Genomic DNA, 12,720 nt, shown 5'->3' with positions numbered 1-12,720 from the left:
CCCAGATTCTAGGGCACTTAAGTGGGCATGCCTCTTCCTGTCAGTGCCTTGTCGTGATGCCCTTCTTTCCTTACTCTCTGTGGCCCTTTGCAGTTTCATTTTCTTTTTTGCATTAATGCTGATCTTTATCTTCCTTGTGGTATAAAAGAAAACCAAGTACCTATTGGGTTAATATTAAAGAAGTACTGACAAGTGTACAAAGCCTTTAAAACGTTGCCAGAACGATGTCCATAGCAATTCTTTTTACAGTCTGAAGAGCTTGTTACTGGCTCTTGGACTTAAACTTTCCATTGACTGCTTCTGATATACCCCTCATTTCTCACTGTATTGGAAAAAGATATGGAACAAAAATTTGCCTTGAGCTATTTCTATTTGAGTTTTATGCTTTAGGCCCCTTCTGAACCACCCCACTGTGGTGAAATTTTTTTGGACAACTTATAGCTAAGATCCTACTCAACCATATTTTAAACTGAAATACCAAGTTTCATTAAAACCCACCCGTCCATTTTCCCGTGGTGCTGTAACAGACACAAACAAATATTAAACTGAACTCGACTTAGGTGATTACAAAGATGTCAGTATACTTATCAGAATACAATATTAACTGATTAGAATGTCGCGGTTAAAAGCAATGCTATCATATGAAATGCTGGATCAAATTAAAAACTGAACATTTTCTCAGCTTTTTAAATAGTACTATGCAGACGTTCTAGCAGTGAAAAGTTCCAGAGCAGGAATGACCCAATCACAGACGGCAGTGAACACTGCTGTGCTGTTTCCTGTTAAGTGTACACACTTCACATTTCTATCAGTGCCTCACAACAGGTATCGAATAACTGAAATACTGTGATGAACCAGTGTGCTGCATACCAGTAGTTATCAGAACATGTATGAACCAAAGGAACTCCTGCGGGACTAAATTCTGGCACCTTGGCATCTCCAAAAAACGTAAAAGTAGTTAGTAGGACATAAAGCAAATAGCATCATTATTAAATAATTGATTACTGGATTAAAGCCACTATGTTTATTTAATCTTCAATAAGGCTAGTACTTTCTAACCAAGTACATATCCTCTCCATAGAGGTTACTAAGTAATGAACGTAGGTTAGAAAGTTGGAAACAAGAAGAGGAATCATCAATTGTGAGTGAAGAGATGCAGTCAGACTACAAGGCAGTGTCGCTTTCGTACGTGTCATTCATGGCCGAAGCCTGGACTGACCCTGCTGCAGACACTATAGTGAGACAGAAACTTCAGCACATGTCCTAGTCTCTTGTTCGCATGGTGAACTCTTGCATAACGCTTGCCACCATTGAAGTATGAGGAAGATAGCAGTTTCTCTATCGGAAAAGAATTATGAAGTTTATGTGTACTGCATTGTTGATAACGGGGGTACAAGAAGAGTGGACATTATTGCAATCGAAAAGAAAAATAAATCTGGTTTCATAATCGATCCAACCATACGATTTGAAACAGACTCTGAACAGCCACGAGAAGTTGACTGTGAGAAGAAAAATATATATGAACTGACAGCAGCTTATTGCAAAAAGAAATGTCTTGTCTTTAGCTTAATGATTGGCAATCTAGGAACTATTCCAAGGACATTTCTAAATTTCTGTAAATTATTTTCACTTTCTAAGCTATTAAGTCAAGCATTGGCCGATCTCGCACTGTAAAGTTCAGTACAAGTTCTGCAGAATCTATCTATATATATAAAATAAGAGTTTTTTTCTGTACATTGCTCAGAATTTGGAAAGAATGGTATTTCTGTATCGGTCATGTCCACAGTAACCAGAAAATGCACTTTTTACTTTTCTGTAATGTCTGTCTGTCTGTCTGTCTGTCTGTCTGTCTGTACACGCATCACTAGAAAACAGCCAAAGAAAATTTAATGAAAACCGGTATGCAAAGTCGGGGAATAAGTCGCTACAATCTAGGCCATAAATAATTTTATTCACGCTGATAGAAATGGTAGTTTAGGGGAAGGCCTAAAATTTAATTTTAAAATATTTATGTTTTTATTAGTCCTATCTTCATAAGAATTGATATGCAAAGTCTAAGAATACGTCGCTACAATTTAGCCTATTAATAATTTTATTCACACTGGGTGAAATGGTAGTTTAGGGGAAGGCCTAAATGTAATTCTCAAATATTTATATTCTTAGTTGTCGTATCGATAAATACTGCATAGCCAAAGTTATAGAGAATTAAATTTCTGGCCATTTATGTCTTATACATTTTTACCGTACTGGCTATGATAACATAGATATTCATGAATTTGTATTTTTGTTGCTAAGTCCATATCAACGCCGAGCCATGAGAAAATGGGTTAACAGAATTTAATGAAAATCGGTATATAGAGTCGGGGAATAAGAAACTACAGTCTAAGCTGTAAACAATTTTATTCATCCTGGATGAAATTGTAGTTTAGGGGAAGGTGCCTAAAATGTAATTTTTAAATACCGATGTTATTGGTCCTATCGAAAAGTACTAATAAAAAGTTATAGAGAGTACAATTTCCGATCATTTATCTTTTATTCAGTTTTACCATACCGACTATGATAAGAGTGGTATTTCAGAGTCGGAAGAAAACGAAATGTGAAGGCCTATAATATCGAAAGTGCATAACATTGATCAACAATAACATTACATTGACCATTGTTTATTGTGATGTTCTTCATCTCATATGCTGCCTCTCAACTCCCATAGATGGTATTACTGCTGCGTTGCGAGTATAACAGCCTGACTGAATATTGGAGGGAAATGGCCGGGGAGTTAGAAAACTTTCTTCTTTAGAATGCCATTCCTCTGTTTCATACATTTTCTGATACAGCTGGTACGTAACACACTGGATCATCATAGTATTTCAGCTATTCGATCCCTACTCTGACGCTTTGAGCAGTGTGCATACTTAAGGCAGAGTCTCGGTGGTGGTGGTGGCGGCGGCGGCGGCGGCGGCGGCGGCGGATGTGTAGTAACAACAATTTAGGCCTTTTCCAAATTATAGCATGACAATATTCACTAAATAACTCAAAATTCAACTCAGAAAAGAGCCGTTTCTTAAGAAAAGCTTCTTTCTCTTCACTTTTATTAAATTCTACATTCAGTTTATTCCAAACTAGCAGTGAAGATGATGTTTCTTTTCTGGCTTGGAGGAAAAATTTGCCTTGAAGTCAGATAGATTTTTCCGCCGCCAGTGTAGTGAATTGATATTTTTCAACTCATCGGGTACTCCTAGGAAACAGAATAGTAATTGGGCATAGTTTTTGCACTGGGAGTCTCCACTATTGGACCCTCTCCCCGTCGAAGAAAGCCGAAGAGTGTTCACGGATCATGGCTGTCTGCGGTTTGGTCATTCCAGGTCTGGAACTTTGGACTGTTAGATAGGCAGCGTAATCCTGTTCGTTAAAAGTGAGAAAATGTGTGGTCTTTCATTCGAACGAGTATTTCATAATATGAAAGCATTGCTTTTAATCGCGCCATTCCTATTGATGTCATTGTATGTTCATTTCAGTTGCGAAAACCACTAAGACAGTCTTTCTGAGGATGTAAAAAGGCATTATAATGAAAACATCCCAACGTGATTGTGACTGAAGGTATGAAATTGGGTTTACCATTACAGTGAAAATTCCCTGTCTTCATATGAGAAAAGATGTTGGTGTCCTCCCGTCGCGTTTCTAGGGTAACATTAAAAGCTATACAATTTAAGACAATCTTGCTCACAACGTGTGTACACTACCTAACCTAGAATTCTGTATACAATGTAGAATTCCGTAGCGAAGCACGGGTACATCAACTAGTCGTTTATATAATTAATGATTAATAACTAGGAGCAGATGTAGAAAAATTTAATTTATCAAACAGTTTACATTACAGTATACAATATACAATCAGCCATTTCAATCATTAAAATGATGTGGCCTCTTTAAGTCGTGGGTATAGGTAGGCCTTCAACAGTCTTCTCCAAGTAGAACGGTCTTGGGCAGATCTCATCCAAGTGGTACCAGCGATCTTCTTGATATCTTTGTCCCATCTGTCCGGTGGTCTTCCTCTAGGCCTTCGATGTTCTCTCGGACTCCACTCCAGCACTAGTTTTGTCCATCTATCATCATTTCTTCGTGCAACATGGCCAGCCCACTGCCATTTTAAGGAGCGTACTCTCTCTAAGATGTCTTTAACCTTTGTAACAGACCGGATGTCATCAGCTCTTTTCCTATCTTTCTTTGTATAGCCTAGCATTGACCTTTCCATGGCTCTCTGCGCGGTCCGAAGTTTCCCTTTTGTGAATTCATTCAGAGTCCAAGTCTCACAGCCATAAGTCAGCACAGGAAGGATGCATTGGTCAAATACTGTTTTCTTCAGATTTGCTGGCATTTTTGATCTTAATACTGAAGAATTCCTTCCAAATGCTTGCCATCCGAGCTTGATGCGCCTATAGATTTCTGGTCTTATATCACCTGTCATATTTATAATCTGGCCAAGGTAGATGTAATCACTGACCTCTTCTAATGGCATGTTCTTAATATTCACATTTCCAGCTTGAACCCATTCGTTGGACATAACTTTTGTTTTGGAAAGGTTTATGCTTAGGCCAATCAACTGACATTCTAATGCAAGATCTGTAATTAAGGTCTGGAGCTCTTCGAAGTCGTTTGCCAGTAAAGCAATATCATCTGCAAATCTCAAGTTATTTAGTACCATTTCTTTTTTATTGAAAATGGTACTCTTTGTCCTATGGCAATCTGCAGTTGCAGAAAGAAATAAATCATTTTGTGCGTGTGTGTGTGGGGAGGGGGTGGTTTCCACTCTCTCTCTCTCTCCAGTCGTTCCACTCATGACTGAGTATTATGACCCAAGGACTTTGCTGTTTCTTTTATAAGCTGATACCATTCTGTACGTACTTGCATTTTCCGGACAGTAACTCTCCATGGTAAGCCCATGATCTCTTTTACTTGATCAACCCATCTTTTTGCGACCCATCCTCGTGTCCTTGTACCAGAAACTTTTCCTTGGACAATTAATTTTTCCAGGTTGTCATCCTCTCTTCTCATAATGTGACCAGAGAATTCCAGGATTCTCTGGTACACAACTTGGCATAAACTTTCTTGTCTTCCAATTTCCCGGATGACAGAATCATTCGTTCGCCCAGCTGTCCACGGTATTCGCAACATCCTTCTCCAACACCACATTTCAAAGGCGTTGATATTCATTTCCTGTCTTTAGCTTTTATGGTCCAAGTTTTGCATCCATACAGGAAGATTGAGAACACAAGCGAATGGACTAATCTTTTCGTTTTCATAGATATTGCTCTATCTTGCCAGATCTTCTTTAATTTTGCCATAGTTGTACGTCCTAGAATGATGCAACATTTGATTTCTTTTTCGCAGCTACTTTTATCCTTGATTATTGAACCAAGATAAGGAAACTGAGAGACTCTTTGGAGATTGTTAAGGTGCTGTGGCAGCTGAATCTCTGCACCTTTGTTGACAATCATGTTTTGTCTTGTTCCAATTAATTTCCATGCCAAGTTTGTGACTTTCCTGTTGTACACGATCCATTATCTCGACAAGCTCCTGTACACTGCTGGCTACAAGTGTGGTGTCATCTGCAAAATGGAGGTTATTAATTCTCTTCCCACCAATCGAAAATCCTCCTTCCCAACTGTCGAGGGCATGCCTCATGATATATTCACCATAGATTTTCACAGTATCTTTTCCACCTTTCAATGGCCAGTTGTTTCTCTCCAATGAGGGTACAATCTTCATCTTCCACAACCCATGAACGGGGATTGAAATCGTGGGTAATTTTCTTTACCTTCATAAAAAGATCACGAGGTTGACAGTGCTGTTTATGCAATTCAATCTCTTCACAGATTTCATGAATTTGGTTTGCCTTATCAAGTCTGCACTGCTTTTGAATTTTCTGAAATAGTGATGCGTGCATTTTTAAATATTCATCAGTTTCATAATTGTTTCTTTTTACCTGTTTCCTTTCCTCTATTAGGCTCAAAGTTTTGGCGTTTGACCATGGCTTCCTAGGAAATGAATTCTGCCCATGTATTTCATTGCTTGCACTACTCACAGCAGTCTTCAAGTTGTTCCATACCGAATCTGCAGTGTCAGTGGGATTTATTCCTAATGACTGTCGTTTGGGACGAATAGCCTCGCCGAAGCTACTTAGAGCTCTGTCATCAAATTTCATTTCCCGTACCTTTGTTGTGGTTTTGAGTTTTAGTCGCATTCTCATAATGACAAGGATATGGTCTGAACCACATTCAGCACCAGGGTAACTTCTGCTGTTTAAAACAGATGACTTCCAACAACTTCTGATCAGGATAAAATCAATTTGATTTCGTACCCTGTCTCCAGGGGATATCCACGTATATCGGCGGCGAGGGTGATATTGAAAGAGTGTATTGGTAACAACCATTTCCTTATCTGTACAGAATTGCAGAAGACGCTTTCCTCTATCATTTCTAGTGCCAAGCCCATATGGACCAACATGTACACTAAGGTGGTTATCGGATGACATGTCACCAATCTTAGCACTGAAGTCACCTTGAATGATGAGAACTTCTCTTTGAGGAATGTTATCAATAAAGCATTCTAATTGACTGTAGAATTCGTCTATCTCATCTTCAGGGGCAGCAGATGTTGGTGCATACACCAGTACAATATTTAATTTACAAGGTGTTGAATTTGTCTTGATGGAAATAATTCTATCATTAACTGGATAGTATCCAATGACTGCGCTACATAACTTCTGTGGAACGACGACCGCTACACCATTTCGACTTAGATGATTATATTCGGAGAAATATACTGTGTTACCGTTGGTAGTGGTGAAATGCCCAGCACCTTTCCAGTGTGTCTCACACAGTCCCAAGATCTTCACTCCATATAGTGCCATTTCTCTCTCAACAATTGATGGTTTGCCAGTCTGTAGTAAACCCCTCACATTCCAGGTTCCACATAATATCTCTCTGCAAAGTAAACATCTTTGATTAGAGGCTTCTCTCAACCCTGTCCCCCCCGGAGATCCGATTGGGGGACTTGAAACTCCGGAATTATATTTAATAGTAGGTACGAACATTTAGAATTGAGCCCTATTGAACTGTTGTTACACTTTTGTCTTGAAGCATGGCCGGTTACTTTCTCAAGCATTGTTTACTAGTCACTAGTGCTTAGAGATGCCTTAAGTCGGTGACATCGAGTAGAGCATGACACATGTTTTCACACATATATACTGGAATTACCATGTTCCCATATGTTTGGAAGATATCTTATGAAATGACCCCGTACATTTATTCATAAAGTAATGAAATGTGTAATGCACCAAGTACAAAAACATGACAGACTTCAGAGTGTTTAACATTGCCGACTTAAGGGTTAATCTTCATTCTATTTTCTGTTGTTCTTTATGTTCTGAAGTTGATTCTTTATTTTTTCGTATTTTCAGATTCTGAAACATCTGAAGAAGAATGAACGCAAGTACGTTGCAGATCAAATTCAGAGGATTTTTGCTGGATATGTCCAGTGTTCCAGTAACCTCCTACCCTTACTAGGTTTTCACCCAGTAGAATGTAGATCCAGTAATGAAGATATTATGGCTGGAAGTTCAGTGTTGGACTATGATTTTGAAATGAGAGGCTGTGAAGAGGGAGAAATGGTGGGAGTGGAGAGTCAGAGTCAGGAAGTAGAGAAAGGTGCTGCTGAGGTGGGAAGTGACTCTGAGAAGGAGAAGGAAGAGGAGGAGGAGGAAGAAGAAGAACTGGAAGAGTTTGGAGAGGAAGAGGGTAGCGATTTTTCTGATAATGAACTAATCAGAAATATGTCAGTTGAAAGTGAAGTTTCTTTCCCACCCTGGTTCTTAACAAGATTTCAACAGGGTGATTTCTCTTCATGTCTAATTGACATGATCACTCATAAGACATACTTTATGTCTCCTCAAGTTGATGATAGCTCATTAAGGCACTCTCATGCCATAAGCCTCCCAGTCATACAAGTAATATTTGGTCTCCTTGTAGCTCACCAGGGACTTTCCTATGATGTTTGTTTGACCTACTATGCCCGTGACAGCTATGGACAACCTAAAAAGTTTACCTTGAGCCCTTTGTACAGGACAGCTACTGTTTCTTTTCCAAAGCTAGACAACTTGCCAGATTTACCAACTGTCAAACGAGAATTGATACTCTTGGAGTGTTTGAACTTTGATTCTGAAGATAAGCAAGCTTTTGAGGATTTTCCCCCTCAGTGGAGACTATTTTTAATTTCGTTAGTTTTTTGGGCTAGAAATTGTACAGAACCATTGCTAACAAACTGTCATATTGGAGCTATATTATGTAGTCTAATTGCACTAAATCTTGTTGATAGTCAGGCTGGATATTTCAGGTCAAGGAAAGTGCTCATGAAGAAACAGGGTCCTAATTTGAAGAAGATTCTTAATTCTAGATGTTTAAAGTTAGATGAAGATAGTTGTAAGAACAAAGAAACAATTAATATCACTAATAAGGATGCTCTTGATGAAGAATCACACCCAGAACAGGACTTGACCAAGATTTTATCTTCTGTTTCAATTGATGATTGTTTGCTTCTTGTGGAGACGTTTTTCCCATTTCATCAGATTGAGGAAAAGTTAAAAGGGAGTATTAAGTTATACTCAACTATAACAGTTCATGCGTTTGCTCAGTTTGAGAGTTGCCTCTTCCACATAATGCAGCTCAATGCACTACTTGGGTTCCCCTTCCTACATTGTCAGGTGGCACATTTTTATTCTGGTATGTTTGTGTACAATGCCTTTGCTAACTTCAAAAAGAGGTCAGATGCATTGGCATATATAATGTTGTTAATATCACAAGCTCCATCTGTCAGAGTTCTGTTTAAGAAGTTGTATCTGTGTGTGATGGATCTTCTTCCAAACATATCCACATTGAACAAATGTACCAGAAGAAGGCGCAAAGGTAAGGTAAAACACAAAACCTGTGGTGATGAGGAAGAAGTAGATGGTGTAGAAAGTAATACAACATCAGAGGAGGAGTTTTACATTGATAGTAATAATAAGTTTTCTGCATTAAGTTTGGAAAGCTGAAATCATTTACCCTCTTTGGTAAATTAAAGTGTTGGGACTGGGAAAATTAAAGTTCCATGCTAGAGATGAGGATGGATTGACCAGTCATGTGCCTCTAGAATCTAACAAAGGTATACTTAAGTGGATAGCTAGATACTGAAAGTATTCGAGAAGGTTCTTGGTAGGTTGGGAGTGGGCAATTTTAGATCTCACAGCCTTAGTCATCCTATCCTTACCCTTTCAACCACATTGCTGTATGCTCATCTTTGATGACATAATTATGCTCATACATACAGTCATATACATTCTTATATACTGTACCAAAAAGGAAGATGGTTTATTATATAAAACTGTCAATTTCCTAAATTTACGGGCTGTTGATAGTAGAGAAAGTAACAGACACCAACACAGTGATTAAAATATTTAATTTAAATAAAATGGTTAGCTTTTGGATTTCAATTGTGTACTTGGTGTAAAAATTCTCATATAGTGTTGGCTGAAGAGATGAACTCTTCTCAATGAATGATAAATGATTACGAAGTCTTGTATTATTCAGTTGGCAAGTCAGACTGGTTCCCAAACTTTCTGTTCAGTGCCAGTAAAATACTAAATACTTCTAGCATCAGACCAATTCTTTTTTTTTAAATGATATTTGTTCGTGGCGTCGACCTCTACAGATCTTTTGCCACTACTTTCACCATTTGTGAGGAACCTGCGGTGTAAGTGGAATTGCGGAAGTGTAGAGTGTTGTATGTGAGGAAAGGAACATTAAGGACAACACAAATGCCTAGTCCCCAGGCCAGGGATATTAATCATTTACAATTAAAATCTCCTGACCCCACCGGGAATCGAACCCAGAGCTGCCGGGTGACAGGCAGACGCGTTGCCCCCTACACCATGAGGCCGAACATCAGACCAATTACTTATACCCTCCTGTACATGATACTTATATTTTTGAAGGGGACTGTTGGAATGTAGATTTTTTTCTTCTGGTTGGCCTTTTGATGTTCATATGTGACAGGTGAGTATATTATATAACCCTTTCTTTGCTTAGTGGGTGGCATATTCCATGCTCTGAGACCTCATACTTCTGAGCAGTTGCTCCTCCCTGCTCGGTAATCTCAGCATACTGAGTGCAACGTGGGGAGTAAATGCTGATAAGCTTCAATTGAACAGTGGTGGCACTGCACCTATGGTCTTGCCGAGCAGTCTCGATTTTTCTGAGATAGCATGGTGGTATTATGAATTATTCTCAGTAAATTATTTCAGTCCATCGTAGTGAGAATGACAACAGTGCATTCGTATGAATACAAAACTGTACAACCATGGTAAATTAATAAAACAAAATTATATTTAATATACATCCAGTAGCAAGGCATTCATATTACAGCTAACTGCAGAAGCATTCTCATATGTAAATGAGACTGCAAAACTGTTATAAATATACTATAAGCAGTACCGCCTCACTTTTTCCTACTTGGAAACTTCTTTAATTTAGATTCTTCTATACAATATACAAATTAAACTATACACCTTTGCACTTGTGCATGCTTACAGTAATATGATTGCAGGCTCTTTCCACCTGACTGCCACTTACATTATAACTGTAGCCTGTGCCAGCCCTGCTCTCTACTTGTGGCATCCCTCTAAACTGCTACAAAGGTCAGTTTAAAAAGATCTTCAAGAGTGCAGGCAAAAACCTGAAAAAAACATGCTCTCTTGGTATGCAACAACTTCAGCTGTTTGAACAAAAGTGTCAAATACAGCAAATAGAGGTTCTTAAAAGATGGTAATTTTGCCAAGGCAACACCTGTCTTCTGCAGGTCGTTTACCTGATAACAGTCTTCATTCAAAGCCAATTTTGCAAATTCCTTCTTTTTCATATTGACCTATTCTCATCATTGATGAGCTGTGATCGCACCATGTTTTTAAGGCGTATAAATATTTTGACGAGCACAGCTTGCAGTATTACACTGCTTATTAAAAATGCATTCAGTTCAAATCCTGATCCATAGGGGTCTCTCGTATGCATTCTAAAATGAACCTAGGCTTGTGACTTTGAAAATTTCCCAACCTAACTGACGCCCCACATGCCTTGGTCAAGAAACAACAGTTTCTTTCTGGTGTCTTTATTCACATTCTTCCATTACCTCAGTTGCCATCATGTCGTTAAAAAGATTTAGTCCTGGGTATGAAGACAAGACAAAGAGCCTCTTAGTAACTGTTTAAGACAGTGGTTCTTAATGCAGCATTTTTAGTGATGACGGAACAGTTTGTGAAGAAAGTTCTGTCGATAACAATAATAGTATTGAGGGGCAGTAAAATGACATAAACAGTGGTGACGTGCTGGGCTCTTCAAAGCGTGTGCAGTAAAAATGCAAAGGAAAGAAGACTGACTTGAACTGGACAAAAACTGAAAAAGACCCTTTTATTCACACATTTACTGTGAATAGGGGAGCTAGTAAAGACTTATGTAATACTTTTGAGATGCAGTCACCATCTGAACTTTTGATTCCTGACAAAATCAATATACATGCAAAAAAAATTAAAAGATGACGGAATGAAGTTGAAAGACTTGCACATTCCCTTATCAGAAAAGAAATATAGGTAATGTCAGCAAAAAGTGTGTTGTTTGCTACAATAAGGGGAAAAGAAGTGGGAGTTCTTGACAGTGTAAAAAGTGTGGTGTTGCTCTTATAGAATAATGTTTAGAGGTCTACCATACCAAGCAATTAGATTTGGGCAACATAACTGTTGAGTTCTTGTTTTTCCTATTAAACACATTAAATTTCGAAAAGAAAATTAGTATTTATCGACTTACTTTATATGACTTTTTATATGTTAGCATGCTTCTAACCTCTCTGTTACGCTATTTAAATATGATTTCTAAGTCAGCTCACAAGGTATTTAAATGCAACATTATTGGGTTAACGAGAGAAACGTCTTCAGCGCTTTCCTCAACAAGTTGGAGGTGATCACTGATTTTATATTGAAAATAACCAATAAATGTCAAATTTTATACAATTATGTTATAAGCTAGCCCCTGTGGGTGGGGGAGACAGATGAAGAATACACAGTATGCCTTGCCTGTCGTAAGAGGCAACTAAAAGGGGCGACCAAGAGATGATGGATTTTGAACCGCGAAGAACATCATGGGTTGACTTTACGTGCAATTAGTATCACTTTCTATGTGAGGAACACCCCGGGTCTGTGATTAGTATCATTGGCGATGGATCACTATGAGTTTACAGTACCCGTGATTAGTACCACTATATGCGGAACACCATGGGTTTACGTTACCTGTGATTAGTACCACCATGTGAGGAACACCACAGATCTGGGAGAAGCCTGTAATTAGTACCACTATGTGACTGTATTAAGAATGATAACTGTATTTCTGAAGCTAACTGGATATAGATAAAATCCTATTGTTTCCACTATGAGTTAAAAGTTTGTGAATAAGGCTGTTCCATAGCGGAAGTAACCAACATGCCTTTAAACTGGATGAATCATGTCAAGTCCTGAGAACAACCACTGATTTCAACCTATTCATATTTAAGAGGAAATCTTTCATATTTATTCATTTCTTTAAACCTTCCAAGAACCAGTATATAAACTTTTACATTAACATGGCTTTAAACTTTTGGTTCTCAATA

General features: G+C 38.3%; 1 protein-coding gene across 1 annotated transcript in view; it reads left to right on the top strand.

Moving 5' to 3' along the window:
• The window catches only part of ast (protein asteroid), a 34,208-nt gene extending 23,825 nt beyond the window's left edge, over window positions 1-10,383 (top strand). Inside the window, exon 3 of the mRNA XM_067150796.2 lies at window positions 7,457-10,383. Within this exon, the coding sequence (XP_067006897.2) occupies window positions 7,457-9,085 (1,629 nt within the window). The 3' untranslated portion in view covers window positions 9,086-10,383. The remainder of the gene's footprint in view (window positions 1-7,456) is intronic.
• Window positions 10,384-12,720: the final 2,337 nt, after the last annotated feature.

The sequence above is a fragment of the Anabrus simplex genome, chromosome 7 (genome assembly GCF_040414725.1).
Source record: "Anabrus simplex isolate iqAnaSimp1 chromosome 7, ASM4041472v1, whole genome shotgun sequence".
Lineage (NCBI taxonomy): Eukaryota > Metazoa > Arthropoda > Insecta > Orthoptera > Tettigoniidae > Anabrus > Anabrus simplex.
Note: the sequence above shows the minus strand (reverse complement) of the source record. Positions and strands in the feature narration are given on the sequence as shown.